The 25,929-nt window shown below is 42.9% G+C and overlaps 1 protein-coding gene across 1 annotated transcript; it reads right to left on the reverse strand.

The window, feature by feature from the left end:
• Nucleotides 1–638: 638 nt before the first annotated feature.
• On the reverse strand, nt 639–25,082 carry CS (citrate synthase). Its single transcript, XM_040637129.1, has 11 exons — nt 24,844–25,082; nt 12,909–12,959; nt 12,226–12,333; nt 11,015–11,080; nt 10,523–10,654; nt 10,080–10,268; nt 3,735–3,934; nt 3,156–3,285; nt 2,930–3,031; nt 2,522–2,731; nt 639–2,209 (listed from the first exon to the last, which is right to left on the reverse strand). Exons 1-11 carry the CDS (start codon nt 25,072–25,074, stop codon nt 2,039–2,041), a joined length of 1,590 nt encoding a protein of 529 aa, XP_040493063.1. The 5' UTR covers nt 25,075–25,082; the 3' UTR covers nt 639–2,038.
• Between the last annotated feature and the right edge of the window lie 847 nt (nt 25,083–25,929).

Below are 25,929 nucleotides of genomic sequence, written 5' to 3' on the forward strand. Positions count from 1 at the left end.
CTTCCTTCCTCAGGGGAGTAAAGGTGCAAGAAGGCCTCTTGGACATAGTGTCCCTGCTAACTATAGTAGCACATTCTACAAGCCAGGACCTAGTACCCACTCCCTCGCCTATTTAGGAATCTCAGGACAGAATAATCTGGCCTCAGATCTACCACATAGCTGATGGGCTTAGGACCACCTCTTATTTTGAGGACTTCCTTAAGAGAGACTGCAAAGAATAGGCATTCCACACAGTACCAGAGCCCTCTAGTGGCTCGGGTCCAGAGCTAGCAGTCCTCCTCCGTTTGCCCTTGGTATGGTTTGTTCTTTTCACCCAGGGGGCTGCACCAGTTTCCTTGCATTAGTCACAAGCAGTTGTGAGGTCTCAGCTATGGTCCTTGAGTGTTCTATCTTCCAACAAAATTAGGAAGGATGGGGGAGCTAAAGGTCAAGGACTTCTAACACTGAGGAAAAACAGAACTCTCCTTTGGAAATTTCATAGAGACCCTGTCTTATTAGGGTAAATGAATGTCAAACCCACCTAACGATAAAGGGATGTGCAGCATAACTTAGAACCCACTTTGTCCAGGATCTTGCTAGCCAGATTCCTTACCTTATAACAGAGATTCTTCCAGGCCTTATTTGATAGCAGGCTCAAGCATTGTTAATAAAAACATTTATTTTGCATTTTATACAGAACAACCTGAAGTCTGGATCATGACTTGACAGTTACCCAGGGGTTTACAGACAGTGTGTCCATCTCAGCGTGGTTCTGGGATTAGGGGTCCACACAAACACAGGCAGGAGTTGCAAGGGAAGGAAGGGGCACAGGAGGAGTGTATTTCAATCCTTTCTTAAAGAAAAGGCAGTAGAGCATTCTGAGTCACTGAAAACCTGTGCAAATGGGGCTTCTAAAAAACAAACACTGTACTGTGAGCTCTTGGCGAAGGGGCTGGATAAGGACCTTGATAAATAAAGGGATATTTCCTTGTAGCAGGGAAAGAGGAGGGAGGCCTACTATTTTTAATGTTCTCAGCCCCAGGACCTGATATTCAAAGGAAACCACATTCAATCTTAAATAATTTCCCTGCTCAGAAAGAAGTACCCATATCCCTGGAACCAGACTATGAAGATACCATGCTGGTCATTCCCAAGTCCTTATTTGATGGCCCATGGCATATTAAAATAAAGGGGGAAAGAAGTCAGAGGGTAGTGGTTTATGTTCCACAGAAGTGAAAACTCAGTTCATGTTAAGCACTGAAAAAGCCAAATGACTGGGAAGGACCACAGCTTAGACAGTGGCATATACAACCTGCTGAAAGAGGTCTCTAGTGAGGACCAAGAAGGGGAGGTCCACAGCACCCTCAGCTTGAGGTGCAGTAGGTATAGAAAATCTGCAAGGAGGGGAGTATTAAAGTAGTGGGGAAAAGGACACTCCAGATCTTAATTTTCATAGGATAATTTAAAAAAATCGAACACTGGGTGCCAGTCACAACAAATGCCATGGCATTTATGGTCACCTGGTAGCATAAAAAAAATGCCAAAGATGTCCAACTAACTACAGGTCTTGCTAGGAAGTGTCTGTGTGCACGGGAGAGGGCAATGGGGCTTGATAAAGCTGACAATCCAACATGATTCCTATGGAAACAGAAGAGGCAGAATCCTGATTTGCTGGCCTATGAAGGGCTGGAGAGAGTAGAACCAAAAGCTCTGAAGTGACTACAGATTCTCTGCAAACAGCTTTGACTGAGGCAAAGGAGAGCCAGATTCTCACTCTAGAGATGGTGGGAGGCCCAAACCTAACCCATACCACATGCACTAGTCCTGGTCACCCTACAGTTGATGGGCAACTCACCAGGCAGGAAAAAGGAACTGGTTGGGGAAGAAAGGGTTACTTTTTATCTTTTAAAGTCTTAATTTATATTTTAACCTCAAACTTATTATCAGTGCCTCAGATACAATTTAATCTTAAGTCTTAAAAAGCCCCCTGAAACAAAACAAAATTATACTTTTTTTTAAAGCTCCCTCACTTTCTGGTAGTTTCCCCCAGTCTTCAGTTTTACCCTGACTTAGAGTCCACAAACTTCATCAGACCATCCGTGCTCATGGACTTGGGCCTCTCTAGTGGAAAGCCTAGGGCTCGGCTCCAGATGAGCTGTGCCAGTACACCCAGTGCCCGTGACACCCCAAACAGGACTGTGTAGTAATTCATCTCTGTCATGCCGTAGTACTGTAAGATAAAAGAGAAAAAAGTTTTGTTAAACGCCCCGAGGTAATGGCACGCACAAGTCCAGGGTGACAGAAACCTTAACCGAGTCAGCCTTAAATAGAAATGACACTAGGAAAAGTACAGTAACTGGGATTCTGAAAAGAGAACACTCCTTTCCTCCTGCCTGCACCTGCCCTCCGCCATAGGCAACTTTATCAAAGGGATAAGGAAGGAGGCATGAGTCCTTGCTCTGACTAGGAAGGTGACTTTCTGCATGGCAGCGAACATGGGTTTGGCACAAATTCAAGGGAAAGCAGGGAAGGGAAGACTCACCTGGAGCAGCACCCCACTGTGAGCATCTACATTGGGCCACGGATTCTTGGCCTTGCCCTGCTCTAACAGGACATTGGGCACAATCTTGTACAGTTGAGCAACCAGCTTAAACATGGAGTCATGAGGCAGGTGTTTCAGAGCAAACTCTCGCTGACAGGTATATCGTGGATCTGTCTTCCTTAGTACCGCATGGCCATAGCCTGGGACAACCTGCAAAGAATGAGGGTAAAAGAGCCAGTTGTATTCTCAAGTAGAAGTTCCTGTCTTTTTAAATTCTTCAGGATAGACAAATATGGGGGGAAAAGTCTTCTCTGACTTAGGGGACCTCTTTTATTCTATTCTCAATTCTTCCAAATTGCACAATTTGGGTCTTGGCTTCTTTCCTAGCTGTTAAGCATCTCTGCTTACCCGTCCTGAGTTCAGTGTGTTCCATATGTAGTCTCGTAACTTCTCATCTGACACATCTTTGCCAACTTCTTTCTGTAGTTGTGTCAACCAAACAAGTACTTCCTATGGGTAAGGTTTGGGGAGTAAGACAGTATCAACACATATGCCAGCAGAGAATGCCAAAATCAGAAGAAAAGCGTGGGAGTAAGAAAAACATGGAGCAGGAAAAGAAAAGGAAGAGTCTTACCTGGTTTGCCAAACCATGCAGGGGCCCTGCTAGCCCGTTCATGGCTGCTGCAAAGGACAGGTAGGGGTCTGAAAGGGTACTGCCCACCAGGTGGCTGGTATGGGCACTTACATTGCCTCCCTCATGGTCACTGTGGGGGAAATGAGAAAGGAGAAAAGCTCTGGTAAGAGATGTCCCAATCTCACTACCAGCCTTTGTTTCCTAATCCACAGGGCTGGAGAGGTCACTGGTTGATGATGCCTGTGTGCCAAGCTTCCAGACTCTCACTCCAGCTTTAATAGCAATGGCCAGAAGAGGGAGCTCCTGGAAAGCTGAAAGATCACCTACTGTGACCAACTAGTACCTCTCCCCAGTTTCTTAGAAGCATTACTTTCTTCTTCATATGATTGCGGTTAGTTTCCGCACACCTCTAGACTTCCTTGACTAGACTCCTTTCTTGCCCTGTGTGATCCCTTATGCCATGTTTCCATCTCCGTGTTGCCTACCACCTGTTCCCAGAAGATGAGACTGTTAAGGAGCTTTTCTTACAATTCCCTGCCAAGCGGCCATCTGGGGGCTACGGTTCTGCGTCTAGCTTACCTGTGGATGGTGAGGTACAAGCGCATGAGCTCGGTGAACTGAGCATCGGTATAGCCTAACATGTTGGTGAAATTGTGGGACCAGTCCAGCTTAGAGTCAATAGCCCCAATACTGCTGCCCTCCCGGTAGAGATTCCGGTAGATCTTTGCTGCAACACAAGGTAGCTTTGCGATCAGATCCATACAATCTTCGTAAATCAACTGATGAGAGGAGGAAATGGGAAAAAAAAGAAAACGATTTATCAACAAAAAAGAATTAGGCAAGGATGCTGTTTGTCCTCCAGGGATTGGGCTACTTGGTTGATGGTTTTATGCTCAGTGGTTATATAGGGAGGTCAACAATAACTGTTTAACTCAATAATTTTATGACCCAGGCTCTGCACTAAGTGATTCACACATAATATCTCATGTATATCTTGTGTGTATTAAAACATTATTTCCGGGGCGCCTGGGGGGCTCAATCGGTTAAGTGTCTGCCTTCAACTCAGGTCATGATTCCAGAGTCCTGGGCTCCCTGCTCAGCGGAGAGCGTGCTTCTCCCTCTCCCTCTGCTGCTTCCCGTCCTTGTGCTCCCTCTCTCTCTATGTCAAATAATTTTTTTAAAGATTTTATTTATTTTTTTTAAAGATTTTATTTATTTATTTCCAATTTTTACCACTCAACGAATTACATAATGACCTCTATTTTAAAGATGAGGGAACTAAAGCTCAGAGCATTCAGTTAAATGCAGAAGTCAGATTTTTAAAAAAGATTTATTTATTTATTGGGGGGGGAAGAGGCAAAAGGAGAGGGGAGAGAATCTCAAGCAGACTCTCCACTGAGCACGGAATCCCATGCAGGGGTCTACCTCATGACACCTGAGCCAAAATCAAGAGTCAGATGCTTAACCAACTAAGTTACCTAGACGCCCCCAAAGTCAGATTTTGAAGACTTTTATGTTTAATCATGATCTTTCCCAGTACATGACCCAATGAATGTGCTAAGACACCAGGTTTTAACTATTAATTCTATGTTCCATCTTTCAAAGAAAATTCACCATATATGCCAAGGGTCAAAGACTGGCATTCAATTGTTAATTAATAACAAAGGCTTCCATTTTTTAAGCACTTAACTATGTAACAGGCACTATGACAGGTTATCTGCATTTTTTTTTCTTTTCCCACAATAGTCCTGTAAGGTAATACAGCATTTATTTATTTATTTATTTATTTATTTATTTATTTTTTAGATTTTATTTATTTATTTGACAGAGAAAGACAGCGAGAGAGGGAACACAAGCAGGGCAAGTGGGAGAGGGAGAAGCAGGCTCCCGGCTGAGCAGGGAGCCCGACGCAGGGCTCGATCCCAGCACCCTGGGATCATGACTCGAGCCGAAGGCAGATGCCTAACGACTGAGGCACCCAGGCGCCCCTATCCCTCATTTTATAAATGAAGAAACTGGGGCTTGGCCAGGTCAAGTAACTGGCCCAAAGTTACCCACTTGGCTATAAGCATCATGTAGCTTAAACAATCAACTCACGGACACTCCTGTTTCATCACACCCTTACTTTCCCCTCCCAAATTACTGTTAGTGAATTCCAGACATTATATATTCCAACGTATAAATATTTAAGCATATATCTCTAAAAGATAAAAGCTATTGATAAATAAAAATCACAAAACCATTATCCCACAGGAAAAAATTAAATCCTCAATATCATTAAATATCTACTCAGTATTCAAATTTCCCTGATCATAAAGCCCCCCACCTCATTTGTTTGATTCAGGACTGAAAACAGCCCACATTGCAATCATCTCATATGTCTCTGAAGTCTCTTTTAATCAATGTTAAGCTCCCTCTTGTGCTCGCTCTCTCTTTCTTTTAACTTCGCAATTCATTCGTGGAAAATCGGATCACACAATTCTAGAGAATTTCCCAGTTTAGATTTTGCTGCTTATATACCTGTGATATCATTAAATGTGTTTCTCTGTCTACTGTATTTCCTACAAACTGAGAGTTCGATCTAAAGGCTTGAGTAGATTCAGATTCAATTTTTCTTTAGGAAGACTACCCGAATGAGCACACAGTGACGTATGGAAGTATTGAACCACTGTACTGTAATCGGAAACTAATATTACACTGTATGTTTTTTTTTTTTTTTAATGATTTTTTATTATATTATGTTAGTCATCATACAGTACATCCCCGGTTTCCGATGTAAGGCTCGATGATTCATTAGTTGTGTATAACACCCAGTGCACCATGCAATACGTGCCCTCCTTACTACCCATCACCGGTCTATCCCATTCCCCCACCCCCCTCCCCTCTGAAGTCCTCAGTTTGTTTCTCATAGTCCATAGTCTCTCATGTTTCATTCCCCCTTCTGATTACCCCCCCTTTCTTTATCCCTTTCTTCCCCTACCGATCATCCTAGTTCTTATGTTCCATAGATGAGAGAAATCATATGATAGTTGTCTTTCTCTGCTTGACTTATTTCACTTAGCATTATCTCCTCCAGTGCCGTCCATGTTGTAGCAAATGTTGAGAACTCGTTCTTTCTGATAGCTGAGTAATATTCCATTGTATATATGGACCACAACTTCTTAATCCAGTCATCTGTTGAAGGGCATCTCGGCTCCTTCCACGATTTAGCTATTGTGGACATTGCTGCTATGAACATTGGGGTGCATATGGCCCTTCTCTTCACTACGTCTGTATCTTTGGGGTAAACACCCAGTAGTGCAATGGCTGGATCATAGGGTAGCTCAATTTTTAACTTTTTAAGGGACCTCCACACTGTTTTCCAGAGTGGCTGTACCAACTTGCATTCCCACCAACAATGTAGGAGGGATCCCCTTTCTCCACATCCTCTCCAACAATTAATATTACACTGTATGTTAACTGGAATTTAAACTTAAAACAGAAGAGACTACCTGATAAATAGCGTTGTGCTCATTTGTTAAGAGAAATATAGAAAAAGAAAAAAAGAGAAACACAGTTGGTAGAGCATGAGACTCTTGATCTTGGGGTTGTAAGTTTGAGCCCCACATTGGGTGTAGAGATTAGTTAAAAATGAAATCTTTTTAAAAAAGAGAAACATATAATCTAGTTGCCTGTGATATTAATAGCTTGCTCAACTCTTATGTCTCAATTTTATCTTCTCAAAGGGATTTTAAGTTCCTTAGGGAGAAGACAGGGTTTAGGTACTGTTTTCCTTTTTAAAACAACTTTTAAAAAGTATCAAACAGTGAATTTTGTCAATGCCACTGGATTCAATAAGAATACTGCCAAAATTAAAAAGCTACTTGAAGCAAGACACAGCCTAACACTTTCAGGTTCTCAAGAGATTACTTACATGACAATCATACTACTAAGTACACTTCCTTTATATCCCCCAAGGAAGTAGGTTACTTCCAGAAGCCTGCATCAAGTATATGCAGTTCTAAGAGACCCAGATTGATTAGCTTATTAATAATGCAAAGAACAGGATCCTGGGCTAGATAAACTGTTATCTATGGAATATATACTAACTTGCAAAACTATCTGGAAAGTATGAATGGCCGCATCAAAAAGAAAACACATCAAGGAGATCGTGTCAATTTCCACTACGGAGAATGAAGTTTATAAATCAACATGTATCAGACCAGGTGTGACAATGTGGGATCCTTACCCTGCTTTTTGTCATGGTCAATGCTGTATAGTTAAGAAGAGATCAAAACAAAACAAAATCTGACAGAGAACTCCTGCTATTTCTTCTTTAATAAGCTAAGAATGAGGTGCTATTAGCTATTTGTACCAACACATTCTTCATCGATAAAGCCTTGGAAATAAAAAGACAATTAAGACATGCCAACGTCACAATTATCTGGAATAAAGGTTACAAAGCTGATTGTAATCACCAACGTGAGCCAGCATCTCTATTAGTAAAATCCTGGCCAGGTAGTTAGCTTTCAATCATTATTAAGGAGACACAGAAAAAAAAGAAAGCTAGTATTAATGGCGAAGAGCCCCTTGGGGGAAAGAAACTCAAGTCTGAATCTGGTCTCTATCACTTATTAGCTGCATGACCTCGGGCAAGCTACTTCTCTAGTCCTCAGTTTTCCCATTCAGTAAAATGAGAATAACAAGTAACATCTACCTCATAGGGTTGCTCTGAGGATTAAATCAGATAATGATTATAAAGCATTTAAGCATAATATGTGGCATGTTTTCAAGAGTTTTCAGGTGTTTGGATGATGATTTTATTATAAAAAATTCAAAACATATGTATACCGTTCATTGGCTTTACAAAGGTGGCATTATCAGCAAAACCTGATCTCTCAGCTACTTAGCAAATTTTACTGAATTCAACATCTTAAGGCTATTTCACAATTACACAGCTGGTTGCATCATAGCAATCTCTTGGTCATGAGTGAAGTGAGGTCATTCAACAACAGACCTAACTTCTTCAACTCAATAGATTATACTATGTATCTCTGTTACGGAAGAAATGTTGCATGCAGATCATCCTCTTGAGGTATATGTAAAAAAAACAGTATGAACTGATGGCTCTAGTAACAACTCAGGTCATACATAAACGCCTCAACATAGATTTGTAAACAGAAATAACCAGCCTAATGATGTCATGCATTTCTACTTAAGAAGCCTATGGTTAAATTAACCAAGGAAAGAGTGTGTCTGGCCTTTGAGAGAGATACAAGGTGTAACAGCAAAAGAGCATGAAGTTCTACCAAACTAAAGCAATTACTGGTGCTAATATTTGTGCCGTGTCAACTTATCAGACACACAGCCTAAGGCTGACAAATACATCAGTACTGCTTATATAATACTCTCCAAAAGATCGGCAACGTCCTGGAATATATACAACACATTCACCTCAAGACAACCACACTCACATGACATCTCACGAACAGGTAATGGCAAGACAATCAATGACTATACGTTGAAACAAGATTCATTTTAACGATTCGATAAAGGATAGTATGCAGCAATGAAGCATGTTTGGATGCCTCGGAAATACCTTATAGGCATCTATTGTAAAGCATGAAGCAGCTGTTTTCTCCCCCTCTTGTGACAGTCAAGACAACAGCACTGTAAGCAGTAACGGGCACATCTGAGTGGTCAATTTCTAAAAGAGAAGTTTTAAAATAGGAGAACTGCTGATCTCAATTTCACCTTTTCTGTCAGGGTGACCCACACAAGTAAGAACTGCTTGAATAGCATTTAAAAAAGAAAATGGAAAGCAACAGATTCAGATTATACAAACTTCTGAACCTGCTCATGTATGGCTTTATATATGCTTCAAGTGCTTGTGAATGTGTATATTTTCTATCATTCCTATACCTTCCTTCTCAATGCCAACCAGACTAATTTCAAACTCACTCTCCCCCGAGAGCAAACACAATTCTTTATACACAGTTGGCACTGAGTAAATATTCACCAACCAAATGAAGCAGGATTTGCCAAAACCCCAAGAGGATTGCATCAGCCCAGTGGGCTACGCATGCTCTTCTGTGCCATGCATCAGGTGAACTCTGGGGGGGCTCTCTCCTGGTCAAATCATCTAGCGTACTTGCTTTACAAAACGAAACCATTCTGTTCCCATATTATCTGTCTCCAAACAAGAAAAGAAAATGAGATGTCCTGCTGTAAACCTAGCCAGATAACTTGTCCTTTACCCAGTGTCTTGTAAGTACTGGAAAGAGGATGAAAGGAATTATGTACTATGCACTGGGACAAGGCACAATAGTCTTTACATACTCTGACCAGTTCAAGCTATTAGGGTCACATTTCATTTTCAGAAAATAAAGCTCGTTTGTGTCTGGATCCTACTTCCAGGACACCAACCATCCCTCTGCCTCTGAGAGGTACCTTGAGCCGGACAGTACAGAACAGTGGCTCACTGGCATTAGTCCTCCTAGACTCTAGAACTGCCTTAGCTGCCATTCACCTAACATCTCAAGGTTCTCTTTATTTGAAGAACAAGAAGAAGGGACTTTCTGGGGCTAGGGTAAGACTACTCTGCGAAATCTTCCCCAGGGACCCTGCAGTTAAGTCACATCCTTTCCAATGTTCCAACAGCCCTGTGTAATACCTCTATTACAGCAAGATTACTGAATTGCAATTTTTTACATGTATATCACCCTAACCAAACCAATAACCTTGGTGATAGAAAGCATGTTCCATTTATCTATGTAATCCCAAGGACTGAAAGAAAGCAAGCCTAAAATAAAAATTTGTTAAATGAGCTTCTGGCATAACTCAGAGAAGCCATTCTTCTGAAGATTCTACATTCCTTTTTCTTCCTTCACACTCAAGTCCTTTGAATCCCCACCACACGTCAATCATTGCATCAAAATTTCCTACCTCCCAATACTTGGTTCGGTTGATACCCTCTGCATATGCTCGGGCAAAGTTACTTTCACTGTTGAGGGCTGTAATGGCTGCACTGAGCTGAGACATGGGGTGTAGATTGGTGGGAAAGTTGTCCAGCATGGTGACCACATGGGAAGGTAGAGCTGCCCTCTTTGCCCATTCTTTTGAGAGCCAAGACACCTGTGGAAAGGGAAACATTGCTCAGAACACTAGGCAAGGGAAAAGAAGAGAAATAAAAAGACAGTGACAACAGAGTAAAGAAAATCCAAGAGAATTCAACCCAGGCCACTTATACAGCAGAACTCTGCTCTGATTCCTTCCCCTCACTACACATCACTATAAACTACCACCCAGAGCCAGATCAGGATTAAGTGTCTGAGATTAGAGAAAGGCAAAGGAGGAGGAGAATGAGAAGGGCTAATATCCTGCTTTACCTGTTCCTCTGTTGGGATTTGTCCAGTTACCAGCAACCAAAATAAGCCCTCTGGCAGGGGTTCTTCACCCCCTTTAGCCTTGGGCAGCAGTTTCTGGCATTCAGGGATACTGTAGCCTCGGAAACGGATGCCCTTGATGGAAAAGAGTAAGAGGTGCAAATCTTAAATTTATCAGCCTGGAAGTTACATAATTGACTACTCTCACTCTTATCACACCTTTTAACAAGTTAGAATTTCTAAAGCTTAAAAAAAAAAAAAAAGAATTTTTAAAGCTTAAATCTTCACATAATTCTGTTTGGTACTTTTAGTTTTACTTGTTGATATACTGAAAATGTAGACTTGTTCGTCAGTTTTTCCATATGTACCTATTTTCCATCTTCCAAAACACGAAGGCAGATGCTTTGTTTCCCTTACCCTCACCAGTCTCATCCATGGTGTGCACAACAGTCAGTAAACTCAGTGATTATTAGTACTGACGTGAGGGTCTCTTACCTCATCAGGATCAAGAACTGATGTTTCATATACCAATCCCTTCATGCCTCTCATGCCACCGTACATCTAAAGAAAGACAGGATGTAACCAGTAGTCAGAATAATTCAGGCTAGAGCTTGTTAGTGTTTCATGGGATCTGAGAGAGGAAATACATTCTCTGACTTGCAAGACGTCATTTGTGGGAAGATTTCTGAGGAGGAAACTTAAAACTTTGTAAGAAAGCCTGCTAACATTGGAAATGAAATTTTTAAGTTGAAAAATCGCTATCTTTATTTAATGTGTCTGCGTCTGTTTGCTTCCTTTTCTTCTGGTATTTTATTTTATTTTTTTAAAGATTTTATTATTTGACAGAGAGGGAGAGAGCAAGTAGGGGGAGCAGCAGGCAGAGGGAGAGGGAGAAGCAGGCTCCCCGCCGAGGAGGGAAGCCCGATGTGGGGCTCGAGCCCAGGACCCCGGGACCACGACCCGAGCCAAAGGTAGACACTCAACCAACTGAGCCACCCAGGCGCCCCTCTTGTATTTTATTTTTTCTTCTACCCACTCTTACACCCTCATTTCCACCAACCAAAGTCAAGAGAATGGGATCTACAGGGGCGCCTGGGTGGCTCAGACGAAGGCCACTGCCTTCGGCTCAGGTCATGATCCCAGAGTCCTGGGACTGAGCCCCACTTCAGGCTCTCTACTCAGTGGGGAGCCTGCTTCTCCCTCTCCCTCTGCCTGACACCCCCCCCCCCCCCCCCCGCTTGTGTTGTCTGTCAAATACATAAGTAAAATCTTAAGGGAAAAAAAGAAAGAACGGGATCTACAACAGGGAAAGGAGATAGAAGACCAAAGGCTAAACACTGCTGTAGAATTATTTGAGCTGCTCAGACTCTTCAGGCTGGAGAAGCAGCCATCCTAAAACTGTTCTAGATGGCCTGCTAGAGCTGTGGTATAAATGGATGACCAGCACAGCATTAATTCTAACAGTCCTGGCCCCAAAAGCTCAGGTGTTGGGAAGAAGAATAGAAACTTCATTCATCCCTCCCATAGGTAAATTAGGTTAGGCTGAACTATTAAATTCACAGAAAAAAAAACAGTCTAATTTCTAATGAACATCATAAGCACCAATATTTCCATGTATGGGACAGGATGCTTCTGAATAGTCTGTGAAGAGAATGGTACTTTTGTTTTTCCAGCTACTTTTTCCAGCCAAAACCCCATAATCTTACCATGTCCACAGTGATTTGGCCCACCACCGTCTTCCCATGTTGCTGCCTGAAAGTCTTTATTCTGGCCTGCTCCTTAGGTATCAGATCGGCCAATATGTCTTTCAAATTCTAACAAGAGAAGTAGAGAGGTTAAGTGATGGTCAAAATGTTGATTAGATTTTTCCGACAAAGTAGGTATATTGAGACTGCTTTTTAGAATTTGGCTCTCTCTGCCAGAGAAATCTGGACAGATGCTCTGCAGAGATGAGGTAAAGAATTAGGCAGAGAGGGAAGGGAGTGGAGAGTTTATTATTTAGTAGGTACAGAATTTCAGTTTGGGAAGATGAGAAAGTTCTGGAGATGGACAGCGGTGACTGCTGTACAACGATGTGAATGCGCTTACTGTCACTAAACTACACACTTAAAGACGCTTAAAATGGAAAATTTTATGTGATGCCTATTTTATACAACTTAAAAACATTAGGCAAAAATATTTCATATTCCGATCTCACTACACCACTGAATAAATTATTTCTTAAAATAGTAGTAATACTAATAGCTATAACAACAATAACAATGGACACCTCTCAGAGTTACTTAGGATAACGATGAGAGGCCAGGTAGTAACCAACTGCTGCTCCCCACCCAACCATCCTAGGGTCAGACTGCCTCAGTGATTCTCAGTCCTCTTTTCCAAACCTTACCGTAGAGGAAGCACTGGCATGCCGAGCAGCAAGAAGAAGACAAGATGCATTCTGAAAAGAAAACACAAAACCTTATGCAACAGTTACTCTTCCCTCCTATATATTAACAAGAAGGAGTAATAGTGACTCATCCTCTTTCTCTCCACCTTAGCCTCCAAGGACAGTCTGACATAAAAAAACTGTAAAAGGCCCTGAACAGCTCTGAAGGAGTTCCCAGTCTGGAGGCAATTGCAGATTTCACTCTGCGTCTTGCATCCAATAGCTTTAGTAGCATTCCCTGAGGAGAGGCTCTTTCCCATCACCTGGGTTTCCGGGCTGGGTTTTGTTAGGCACAGAAAAGGTCAGAGAGGCAGCTGTTAGAGTACCCAGGCCATCCCAATCTAGCCGTCAATAGTTCTCAGTGGCCCTCAGAAAAGCAAAAGAGGAAACTGATCAACTACTTAACCCTGCTGGTAAGATCTCTCCAGCACCTAGTCTTTTGGCAGTACTTCAACCTCTCCAGCCTAGAGAGCCCACAGGCAGAGGCAGCCTTTCACCACACTACTTCAAAGGTTCCTGGAAAAAGCACAGAGAAGACAGAATACCTACAATGTAACAACTGACGGACTACTCAACAACAGCACTGGGAAACTAGAAAACTGGAAAATTGCCTTTCAAGTGCTGACAGAAAATAATTATTAAGCTAAAGTTGTATATCCAGGTGAGGAAAAAGTCTTAACGAAGGGGGTGAAGTAAGGACATTTCAGATAAACAAAAGCTGAGTTTATCACCTACACAACTGTACTAAAGGAATTTTTAAAGATATACTTGAGAACCGTAAAGACAGGTCTGAGATTCAAGCCTATTCTTCACTACAAAGATGAATAGTGTAGCTAGGCTATGTTTTCTATGTTTAGAGATAGGTTTTTCTCCCCAAAAGAAAAGCTATTTTCTATGAGAAGATTGCTGAGTAGCAACAGAAAGTTCTACACTGCCTTTGAAAAGGACAACCAATTATACTAACTAGCTATAAATTTGACAAGATTTAACTTTTCTGCACAAGATTATTTTGAAGATAAAATGAGATAGTCAAAGTAAGCCTCATCTATAAAACTGGTGTTAAATACCCACCACACATCTCACAGGCTGTCTTGTGATAATTAAATTACAATGATGTGAAAGCACTTTGCAAACTAAAAAGATTACATACACATACAAACTAATCCATGAGCAAGACCAAGCCTTTCCTGTCTTTGCCAAAAGGCCAGATACACCTTTTCTTGTAACTATTGCATTGCTGTTGGATTGTGCTGAAAATCATTTGAAGCAATAGTACTGTGTAAACTCCCAAAACACTACATGCCTAAAGTGAGAGTTCAGTAAGGCTGGAGATTTTTTAGAATTTAGTACTCCTTCTGTTGGGGCATCAGGGAGAACTGAAAAGGGATGAGATCCTTCAGAAAAGGGGGATGCCTGGGTGGCTCAGTTGGTTAAATGTCTGCCTTTGGCTCAGGTCATGATCCCAGGGTCCCAGGATTAAGTTCCGCATGGGGGCTCCCTGCTCAGCGGGGAGCCTGCTTTTCCCTCTGCCTGCTCTGCCTGCTGCTCCCCCTGCTTGTATTCTGACAAATAAATAAATAAAATCTTTAAAAAAAAAAAAAGGTGTTTTTTTTGTTTTGTTTTTTAGAGAAGGGGGAGGGGCAAAGGGAGAGGGAGGGAGAATCTTAAGCAGGTTCTGCACCAAGCGAGGAGCCAAGCAGAGCTTGATCCCATGACCCTGAGATTATGACCTTAGCCAAAATCAAGAGTGTGAAGACCGCTTGAGATTCTGTCTGTCCCTCTGCTCCCTCCCCCTGCTCCTCTCCCACGTGCACGCACACACACTCTCTAAATAAAATCCTTAAAAACTAAAAAGATTAGAAAAATAAAAAATAAATAAAAATAATCAATTCAGGGGTGTCTGGGTGGCTCAGTCGTTAAGCATCTGCTTTCGGCTCAGGGTGTGAACCCGGCGTTATGGGATCGAGCTCCACATCGGGCTCCTCCGCTGGGAGCCTGCTTCTTCCTCTCCCACTCCCCCTGCTTGTGTTCCCTCTCCCGCTGGCTGTCTCTCTGTCAAATAAACAAATACAATCTTAAAAAAAAAAACAAACAATTCAAAGCTAAATTCAGAGAGTACCAAGTAAGCTACTATGTCCCTAAAGCAAAGGGGGACTACCTCAGCTTGTTAACCAGGCCTGAATTTAACTTCTTTCATTAACTTCCAAAAGAGTCTCTTCTGCCTCACTGAGGACCACTGGGGCAAAAGGAGGTAGCACAAACAGGCCGTTAGTCTCTTCACCCTACATGGGGTAAATGGGAACTTGACCTAGCACCTAAGAAATAATTTTACCTTTTCTTACTAGTCACCAAAAAGGGTACAAGAGAAAACATGCGAGTAAGTTCTATTCCATGCTCCACGGTCCCACAGATCCCCTGTTATAGAAGGGCCACCTCCCAGAGACTATATCAGCCCCGCAGCAGACCTTTTAATTGTGGGTGGTTGGTTGTTGTGGTGGTTTGGTTTCCAAAAAGGCTACAGGGGAACATCTCATCTGAGAGAAGAAAGACGTTAAAAATCTCTTCATAATGATCATTTTTCCACTTTTTTTTTTAAAGATTTTTTATTTATTTATTCGACAGAGAGAGAGAGAGACAGCCAGCGAGAGAGGGAACACAAGCAGGGAGAGTGGGAGAGGAAGAAGCAGGCTCATAGCGGAGGAGCCTGATGTGGGGCTCAATCCCACAACACCAGGATCACGCCTTGGGAAGAAATTAGCCTGAAATGACCTCAGGGAAAAGCAATTTTGGATATACACACAGATTTAAAAAGCATATACCTTAAACAACTTAAAAGGATGATATGCCTTGGGAATTTCTGTCATAGAGTTCAAAAAGGCTCTAATGATGACAAAGACATTGATGTCAAAGACACATGACAGGATACAATTGTTCTACAAAGTTGAGTTAAAAAAATTTTTTTTAAAGTTTTATTTATTTAGGGGGGCTGGGTGGCTCAGTTGGTTAAGCATCTGCCTTTAGCTCAAGTCATGATCCCAGGGTCTTGAGATGGATGTTCCAGACTCCCCAGTCTGCTTGTCCCTCTACCTCTGCCCCTTCCCCTTACTCATGCTCTCTCTCTGTCTCAAATAAATAAATAAAATCTTAAAAAAAAAAAATAGACGAAAATGGAATTCCCTCAGCTTGGAGGCCTTTTCTTTCACAAATATGAACATAAAACAAAACAAAAATAGCTTCTTTCCTCCTTGTGAGAGAGAACTGCTAGAATTAATGAGCTGCCCTTTTCTTTTACTTCAAGATAAAACAAACAAACAAAAAACAACAAAAAAGAGGAAATCAGAAAGAAAAGAATGGCAGATCACCTAACAAGGCTGTGAGAATGAGACATCATTTAAAGGAATCAGATGGGTCATGACTGCTGCTTTATTATAGTCATTTCTCAGATCTATTTATATGAATGTTACTTTAAAAGAATGCATAGGAAAAGACACTTAGAACTGAACTATCACCCCACTTCCACCATCAGTGACGTCTTCATTACCTTTGCACTGAGCATCTTTGCCATTTCATGTGAGGGGCTTCAGGAGTAACTTAGAGGGCTGACCTCAACTGTCCCTGATCTCCATCAGCAACACTTCTTAGCCAGATCTCCACTTTGCAGAGCAACACCAGTTTGTGGATAGTGTGGCTATGGAGCTATAGACTAAAGCTAGCATATTCTGTTTCTACTGCCCTTTCTGCCACTTATTACCTATGTGATTCCAGCCAAGTCATTTAATGTTTCTATGCCTCCATTTCCTTATCTGTAAAATGGGAACAATATCAGTATCTATTTCAAAGGATTGCTGTGAGGATTTAATTAAGTCAAGACTTACAAAGCTCTTAAAATGACGTCTGGCCTAAAGCAAATACTCTGCATTTGTTATATAATAAATATATAAAATTAAACAGTATGGCCATTTTCTCACACCCTTCAGCATCAGGATTAGTCATGTTTTTAGCTAACCCTGCAGCTTAAAAGAAAAAGAAGGACTGAAGAAATTAGAAGGACTTTAAAGGCAGCAATTCATTGATATAACCACTCGAAAGCGCAGAACAGGAAAAATTCAAGTTAGGACAATTTTACCTAATGTAGAAGACAGAGCACATAACTTGGAATTTGGAAAAGAAATCTGGGTTCTAGCCCAGCTCCATTACTAAATAACAGACATCCAAAGCAAAACAACTAACTACAGTTGACTCTTGAACAATATAGGAATTACAGATGCAGACCGGTGCCCCCCCCCCATGCAGTCAAAAATCTGGTTATAACTCTTGACTCTCCCAAAACTTAACTACTAATAGCCTACTGTTGACCAGAAGCTTTACTGATAATATAAAGTCTATTCATACCTATCTTGTATATATATAGACTACACACTGTATTCTTACAAAAAAGCTAGAGAAAATGTTACTAAGAAAATCATAAAGAAACGAAAATATATTTGCAGTACTATACTGTAAAAAATCCACATATAAGTGGACCAGCACAGTTCAAACTATGTTGCTCAAGGGTCAACTGTATTGTTTCCCTTTCCTTCTCCATATTTAGAACAACACTCAAGGTACTTAGCTCAAAGTCTGATAAGTCTAATAAGACATATGTAAAGGTACTCAAAAGCCTTGCTATTTAGTATATGACTGCCTAGCCAGCAGCATTAGCATTACTTGGAGCTTGTCAGAAATTCAGAATCTTGGGGCGCCTGGGTGGCTCAGTCGTTAAGCGTCTGCCTTCGGCTCAGGGCGTGATCCTGGAGTTCTGGGATCGAGCCCCACGTCAGGCTCTTCCGCTGGGAGCCTGCTTCTTTCTCTCCCACTCCTCCTGCTTGTGTTCCCTCTCTCACTGGCTGTCTCTCTCTCTGTCAAATGAATAAATAAAATCTTTACAAAAAAAAAAGAAATTCAGAATCTTGGGGCACCTGGGTGGCTCCGTCGGTTAAGTGTCTGCCTTCAGCTCAGGTCATGATCCCAGTGTCCTGGGATCGAGCCCCACCTGGGGCTCCCTGCTCAGCAAGGAGCCTGCTTCTCCCTCTCCCCCTGCTTGTGCTCTCTAGCTCTCTGTCAAGTAAATAAATAAAATCTTAAGAAAAGAAAAAAAGAAATACACAATCTTGGGCCTCACCTCGGACCTACTGCATCCAAATCTACAGTTTAAGAAGCTCACTACGTGATTCATATGAACAATAAAGTTTGAGACACATACATAGTTTAAAGTGTTAAGCAAGGGAACAGAAGGGTAGAATGTAGACCCTGGGATGTATAGTTATTAAGATCAAGTGTTAAATCCAGGCTCTGCCACTATCTTGCCATGTTACCTTGGCTATATGACCTAACTTCTAAGTCTCAGGTTCCATGTCTCTAAATGGATAATAATAAAGCCAATTTTGGGGTAGACAAGTAGACTGTACAAAATAATCTGCATGAAAGCATCTAGAACAGTGCCTTCTACATAAGCGAGTTCAATAAATAAATATGTGTTTCTTAGAAAAGTGTTGGCCTATTACCTACCATGTCAAGTGTCACTACTCTCTCCTAGAGTTGGATTCCGGGAAAGAGGCAGTCAAGCCTGAGGAAGGGGTGAACGGGCAATTCCCTCTACCTGTAGAACAGGAAATAAAGCCCTGATTTCCGTTTTAAGGGCCTTAAGAGCCTCCCGATCAAAAGGGGAGGAGTCTCAAGGAGAGGAAACAAATTTAACTACCCAGAACAAATGACTAGAAAGGAGATACTGGAGGACTCTTACACCAAGGCTACACACCTCAGTTCATCTACCTCCTAGCTGCCAAAGAAACCTGCTGAATAGCTTTGTATAGTACGTTCAGACTATACTCACTGATGGGACAGGCAGATTACAAACCTCTGAGTCATCCCAGAACTTTCACCTACCAGCTCCTCCCCCTAAATCCCAGAGGTGTGGCAACTAGACTTTTGCCTTCTGGTAGCATGCCACGTGTAGAGTCACCCTACTGGAACAGCAGCTGTCAGGTGAATCAGAGAGTCACCTCATTCAATAGGTCAGCTCTTTCATGGGGAGAGCTACTTCCAAAAACAAGGGCCTGGCTCACGTGTTTGACAGCCAGGATTCTCTGCAGGGTGGGGGTGGGGGTATTACAATCACTAAGAGGCTTTCTTCAAACCTCAAATGCTGCCACCCCTTGCAAGAACTCTCCTAGTGAGTTCGCTATTATTGATGAACTGCACTGTAGTTCTCAAATGTGCTAGAACAGAACAATATAATTAAAAGAACCACTATCTTAAAGGACCAAGAGAGGATAAGGACAAATAGTAAATGCAGGAAATTCTGCCATGCCAAAGACTTGCCTTGCCTATAATACTTAGGGTATTTCTGGAATAGGGTATTGGATGAATCACCAAAAATCATCTGAAACTACTCTCTCTTCCCTAAAATTCTAGGAACAAAAGAATCCTATTTGAATAAGCACTTTAAAAAGTGGTTCTTTCCCTCTTACTCCTCTTAGCCTATTATCATTGATCCACACCCTGGACCTTTACTCCAAAGGGGAAAAGCCATTTTATTTGACCCTCCATCCCAGGCACATACAGAACATGTCCTGCAATATATCCAAGAGCTCCAACATTAAAAGCCTGAGAGAAATGCTCCTGATTTTAATAGAGCCCTTGTCCTTCATCAAAAAAATATCAGAGCTTGCCAAGCCAGCAAAACTGGCTTAGTTGATGAAGCAAACACAATGCACTAATAACTGGTAGGAAAAATCTTGTGCTGCAAAGGCTTCCAATGCAGAAGGAACGACTTGCATTAAGGGAAAAAGAACACGCATAAGACAAAGGCTCCTCTCTCCCCAAAACCAGGTCAGAGAACTAAAGCCTTCTAACATTTGTGTTTCACAATGGTGATATTGGAAGTCAGCCTGCACTACTTGGTCAGGCCACTTAACAGCCAGAGCACAGTAATCTTCAGATTTCATACATTGACCCCCTTCATACTGACAGGAGTTTCCTTAATAATTCTATCTAATTGTCATTTTCTTTTTTTTTTTTTAAGATTTTATTTATTTATTTGACAGAGACAGACAGCCAGCGAGAGAGGGAACACAAGCAGGGGGAGTGGGAGAGGAAGAAGCAGGCTCCTAGTGGAGGAGCCCGATGTGGGGCTCGATCCCATAACGCCAGGATCACGCCCTGAGCTGAAGGCAGACGCTTAACCGCTGTGCCACCCAGGCGCCCCTAATTGTCATTTTCTAACAGACTCTTCCCTACAGATTCACTCCAAGGAAGACCACCAAAGACCTCAGAAAAGACTCAAGAGTCCTAATTTTGCTTTCAACAGAAATCCTTACAGTTCTTTAACAAATATTTTCTGAACGCTTACTTATTCTGCACATACTACGTGTACACTAGTGAATAAAGTATATAGGATCTGCTGTCCTAATTTCTGGGGAACTAGTAACTGTTCTCACTTCCACTAGGAGTACTTACAAATTTTAGTGCCTAACACTTTGGTCCAAAAATTGATAAGAAACTTTCTAAACTTTCCTTCCTTCCAAAGATTTTATTTATCAAAGAGAGCGAGCGTACAAGCAGGAGGAGAAGCTGGCAGAGAAGCAGGCTCTTCACTGAGCAAGGAGCCCAAAGCAGTACTCGATCCCAGGACCCTGGGATCATGACCTGAGTCGGACAGGAACCACCTGAGCCATCCAGGGATCCCGAGAAACTTTTCTAAAGGCATTTGAAAAAAAGGTCTAGGAAGATAAACCTAGAGAAAATAGCCTAAATGAACTATTGCTTAGAATAATCACTTTTGAAGTACATTTTTAAAATAATCACTAACTAAAAAAAAAGCCCAAATACTCAAAAATTTCATATATATATTCAATAAAGTTGCAAATAAAAAGGCCTGCATGTGGCTTTACTGGCCCAACAGAAGGGGACCACCAGGCATCATCAATCAACAGAAGTACTTGGGGGAAAAAAAAAAACAAGTTTCCAGATCTCATCCCACCTTTGCTGAATCAGAATCTGAAGACAGGATTCATGAATTTGCAATGTGAACAAGAAACCCAGGTGATGATGCCCACTGTGCATTTATAGAACTTTCACCTTTTTATTATTTTTTTCTCTTTTAAATATATTTTAGATTATTTATTTATTTATTTGAGGGACAGAAAGAGTGAGAGAGTGAGCACGAGCCGGGTGAGAGGCAGAGGGAGAAGCAGACCGAGCAGGGAGTCCAACACAGGGCTCGCTCCCGGGATCCCAGAATCATGACCTGAGTCGAAGGCAGACACTCAACTGACCGAGCCACCCATGTGCCCCTATTTATATTTTTCATTTCTTTCGGGGTGGGGAGGGGCAGAAGGAGAGAGACAGACAGAATCTCAAGCAGGCTCTATGCCCAGCACTAAGCCCAACTCGGGGCTTGATCTCAAAATCAAGAGCCACATGCTTAAAACAAATGAGCCACCCAGGCACCCCAAGAACTTTTAAAATGATAATGTGTTAAAAGAAATACAGGGACCCAGGGGCACCTGGGTGGCTCAGCTGGTTGGGGATCTGCCTTCAGCTCGGGTCATGATCCTGGAGTCCCTGGATCAGGCCCCACATCGGGCTCCTTGCTCAGTGGGAAGTCTGCTTCTCCCTCTGCCCCTCACCCTGCACTCTCTCTCAAATGAATAAAATCTTAAAAAAAAAATAAACGAAATACAGGGACGTAAAGAATCTGGGTAGTTCAGGAGCACTGGCTCAGTCGAGGGTGTGTGACTCTTGATCTTGGGGTCATGAGTTTGAGCCCCATGTCGGGTGTAGAGATTGTTTAAAAACAAAATCTTAAAAAAAAAAAAAAAGAAGAATTTGGGCAGTTGAGGGAAAAACTGAAAGACAGTCAAATAGCCAGAAAGACCTACTGCTAGCTTGCTTCACTACTGCTTTAAATTTCATGCCCTACTCAACTTTATCACATAAAGCACTGAAACAGGGCAAAAAGAATTACAGTGTAGTTTTAGAGAGATCCACATCTGGCTTCCTACCTTCTGCCCACTTGGATTCTAAGAAACAGGAATGCCAGTCTTCCCTTCTAATGATCCACTTTAGCACTGCTCACCTCACTGCTTCCTCACACCCACGTATTCATCTGTTACCAATCTAAAGGCCACTAGGAAGGACAAATGCAGGCATCCCACCATTAGCACACGAGGAGGCTTTACTTTCTGTTTTCATCTTTAGCCCATCTAGTAAGCATCAAGGAACTGACATCACTCTGGGTAGGCTGGTAACCAAAGTGAAGGCACACAGATTTGAGTGCTTGCCTTTAAAGTTCTCGGCTGTAAAGGGCGCCTGGCTGGCTCAGTTGGAAGAGCATGGGACTCTTGATCTTGGGGTTGTGGGTTCAAGCCCTATGCTGGGTGTACAGATTACTTAAATAAACTTAAAAAAATGTTAAAAATATAAAAATTAAAGTTCTGGGCTGTAAGCCTAACTTACATTTCACAGAAAAAACTGACTTAGTTTTGTTGAACCCAGTTTCAGACAAGGATTTATACAGATGTTCAGTGGTGTAGGTCTACTGTAAAGGAATAATGGGTATTCATTTAAGTGATACCTTCTTGAAAAGGTCTAGAAATAACATAAAAACACTTTTGGCTTGATTTTCTCAAAGTCATTGAACATCCTAGCTTAGAGGAGCAATTCTCAATGGTACAAGAAGTAACTAGGATTTGTTAAGTCACACTGGTGTTAAGAGTCCAGAAGTGAATTGGTGGCCATACTCTAACTCCCAACCCAAATCCAGACCCAGATCACATGTGAAAAGATAATACATCATAAAGCTAAGGCACCCACAGCTGATACTAAGGCCATTGCTTAGTATAAAGTCATCTGGGTAAACAAGAAGTCAAACAGTCTGGAGGCTCTGAATTTGTCGCTCTTCAACTCAGGTGTTCATTAAATTACCTTAAAGTGGGTAAGGTGGAACAACAATGACTGGCATTTGTGTCACCCAGCAAGGTTAAAAAAAAATCTCTTCTGAGAAAAGTGAAACTACATCTGACCTTGAGAATCAAAGTGGTAGGGTGGTGAGTTCTCCCAGATCAGAAAACTATTTATTTTTGCCTTTTAAAGCCTACCTTAATAGCAAGAGTAAAACTGAGTACCAGTTAAGCTGCAGGCACATCTGGAAACCTCAAGCAGGTGCTAGCAATGCTGACAAACTGAACAGGCTTCCTGGTATCCTGGTCATTCTACTTAGATCTCAGGAAATTTCCACTCCTGCGTTTTTTGGGCTTTGCTAGTTTTAAGGGTCAAAAGACTTCAAACCGCTTCCAAGTTACAGGTTTCTGGGATCCTTAGGTTCATTCCTAACAGTAAAGTAAACAAAACAATAATGATTCTACAATTATGTAGCGCTGTCATCCCAAAAGCTTTCTGGGCTTCCCCCAGAGGCTTAAAAGACAAAATATATTCAAAAGGTAAATTCTAAAAGCTTTTTCAAATTCACCGAAGGGTTAGATTATCTATCTGGTCCGGGTTAGGAGCTCCGGAATGAGCTAATTATAGCGTCGTGTCCCCTATTCTGCCAAAACACTATCTAGAACTTGCTTCATTTCCCAAGAGGCTTCCTTACCCTGTTCCCTGGCAGCAGAAGAAGCAACAGTCAAGTAAGACAAGTGTCTCCCAAATGATCAGTCTCCACCTTGCTGCTGGGTACCTGGAAGAACCCCAGTGTAATTCTACAGGCTTCACCTTAACTGCCAACCATGCAAGGTAACACACAGCAAAACCATTCTAAGATTTTCCTTTCCTTCAGGTGCTGGCAGCTTTAATCTGCAGAAGAGAAAGTATAAATTCTTTGCAGAAGTCAAGGTCACTTGTGGGACTGTCCCTGCCTGGATTAGAGGACTGGGACTCCCCCTCTACACAGCAGTTTCTCTATTTAAAGAGCTAAGTTACCCAGAGACAAAAGTACTGGCAATTTGAAATTGAAAACACCATTACCTGCAACAAGATTCCTATGATCCAAAGGCAACAGAATTCAAGTAAATTAGGGCCTCAAAGAATGAGAGGACTCTCCGGGGTTGACTTAAGAGCAATAGCTAAACCTGAGTGAGCAAGTAGTAGGGTTGGTCATGTGACTTTCGCAGTACTATATCCTGCCCAGTATCTTCACTTATTGGCCTGCGGTTTGGAGGAACAATCTTTCTGGTTCTTTCTCCAATCATATGTGATAATCATGCAGAACATTTTACAGAAGGGCTCCACCCCACCCAAGCTCCTCCTATATGAAGACTAAGTGCAAGAGTCCCAAGGACAAAAAGGACCAGAGTCCCACTCCACTAGCAGGAACTGCTAAAGCTTGGTCACTAAAAGCTTCAGAAATTGGTCGGAGAAAAAGGCAGTTTAGGAACCGACAAGGCCTGCCCTACGAAACAGAAGCCGAAATTAGCCACCGCTCCAGCTCTGGTCCTGGGACAGTGAGCACATCTGTTCACCCTTGCCACTTCTCCTACTCCCGCACCCCCTCCTCCAAACAGGCCCTTTCCCTAACTCCAATGGAACACAACACCTATGTTCTCCACCGGCAGCTCCTCTTTTTCCCAGGGCTCTTCCACCCTAGACACGCGGGTGACAGCAGGGTCCGAGCTCTCCACCCGCCCAAGACCGCACGCCGGGGGCGGGCAGCGCTCTCTTCACCCCCAGGGGCAGAAGGCCAGCGTAGCACATGGTCCTGAGAGCCCCACAGGGGGCTGGCGGCCAGCCGAGCGCAGGGCCCCTTTAAGGCTCGCGGGGGTGCGTATGGGTAGGGGAGGGAGACCCCGGCGCTGGAGGGCCTGCAGTCGCCTCAGCCCCACCCTGGGGCCGCGCGCTCCCTCCCAGAGTTGCTCACCTTGGCTCCGAAGAGCCGGGCTGCCGCAGTGAGTAAAGCCATGACGGGCGAACTCAGGGATCTGGTGGGGAGGGCAGGAGGGGAGAGAGCTGCGGCAGGAACGGGAGCCGCCGCCGCTGCACCAAAGGCCGCGCCGACGGGTGGACAAGGTTGAAAGGAGGTGGCTGAGGGAAAGGGTAGACAAACCGGCGGCGGCGCCCAGCCCGGGGTCCTCAGTGAGGCCCCGCCCATTGCCCGAACTCGCTCCCGCCCCTCTCAGGGGACTCGCTTCGGGCTCGGCCATTGGTCCGGTGTGTGTGGGGGCGGGACCTGAGCCGTTGACAGCAGTTGTGGAGGGCAGGATTGGACCGCCTGGGTTAGGCTAATTAAGGATGGGTTGGTGCGGGGGGACGTGTAGGTGACTAAATATGTGCCTGATAACTCAGTTAACTTCCTTCTTAGGCTTCCCTTCTTGTCCTTAATACATTTGGGGTTTGTTCTGATGTGAATATGAGAGAAAAAGGCCCCAAGGAGTCCGACCTTAGAAGGTCCTCGGAAGCCAATCCCTTAACATACTATCACCGCTACTGATCATTGCGGGCTCCTCCTACCCTGTTGGCACGCTTTCGTGATCAATGTCTTTGGTGAATGACTTAATGGCCATAGAGGTGACGTCATGTGGACACAGGCTATGGTGCCAGAGTTGGCTGCCTGGTGATCATTTGAGGTCAGCCGAGGCCATGGTATTATAGATACGAAGAGACCCCAATATGTGGAAAAGGAAAGCAAAGGCAGGCTGTCAGTTGGGCGTCCAGCGTCGGGAAATCTAAGTCTTTGACATGCCCCCTTAATATGAAGGCTTCAAAGGGCGCCTGGCTGGCTCTATAGGTGGAGCATGTCACTTTTGATATCAGGGTTGTAGGCTGGAGCCCTACCTTGGGTGTAGAGATTACTTAAATAAATAAAATCGTAAAAAACAAAACAAATGAAGGCTTCTAGCACAGGCCAGAACCTTGGAGTCCTGGGCATTAGTCTCACTGCCACTCCAGTCACATAACACCATGCAGCCAGCCCACCCCACAACTGGCCATAAGATCAAAAGCTGCA

Source organism: Ursus maritimus, unplaced genomic scaffold (genome assembly GCF_017311325.1).
Source record: "Ursus maritimus isolate PB19 unplaced genomic scaffold, ASM1731132v1 scaffold_21, whole genome shotgun sequence".
NCBI classification, from domain to species: Eukaryota; Metazoa; Chordata; class Mammalia; order Carnivora; family Ursidae; genus Ursus; species Ursus maritimus.

Coding starts and splice junctions, on each gene's coding strand:
- CS (XM_040637129.1), bottom strand. CDS start 25,074: ATGGGCGGGGCCTCACTGAGGACCCCGGGCTGGGCGCCGCCGCCGGTT. Junction 3,286..3,734: donor TTGTACCTCACCATCCACAG/GTAAGCTAGACG, acceptor TTTCCCCCACAG/TGACCATGAGGGAGGCAATG. Junction 2,732..2,929: donor ACACACTGAACTCAGGACGG/GTAAGCAGAGAT, acceptor CATTCTTTGCAG/GTTGTCCCAGGCTATGGCCA.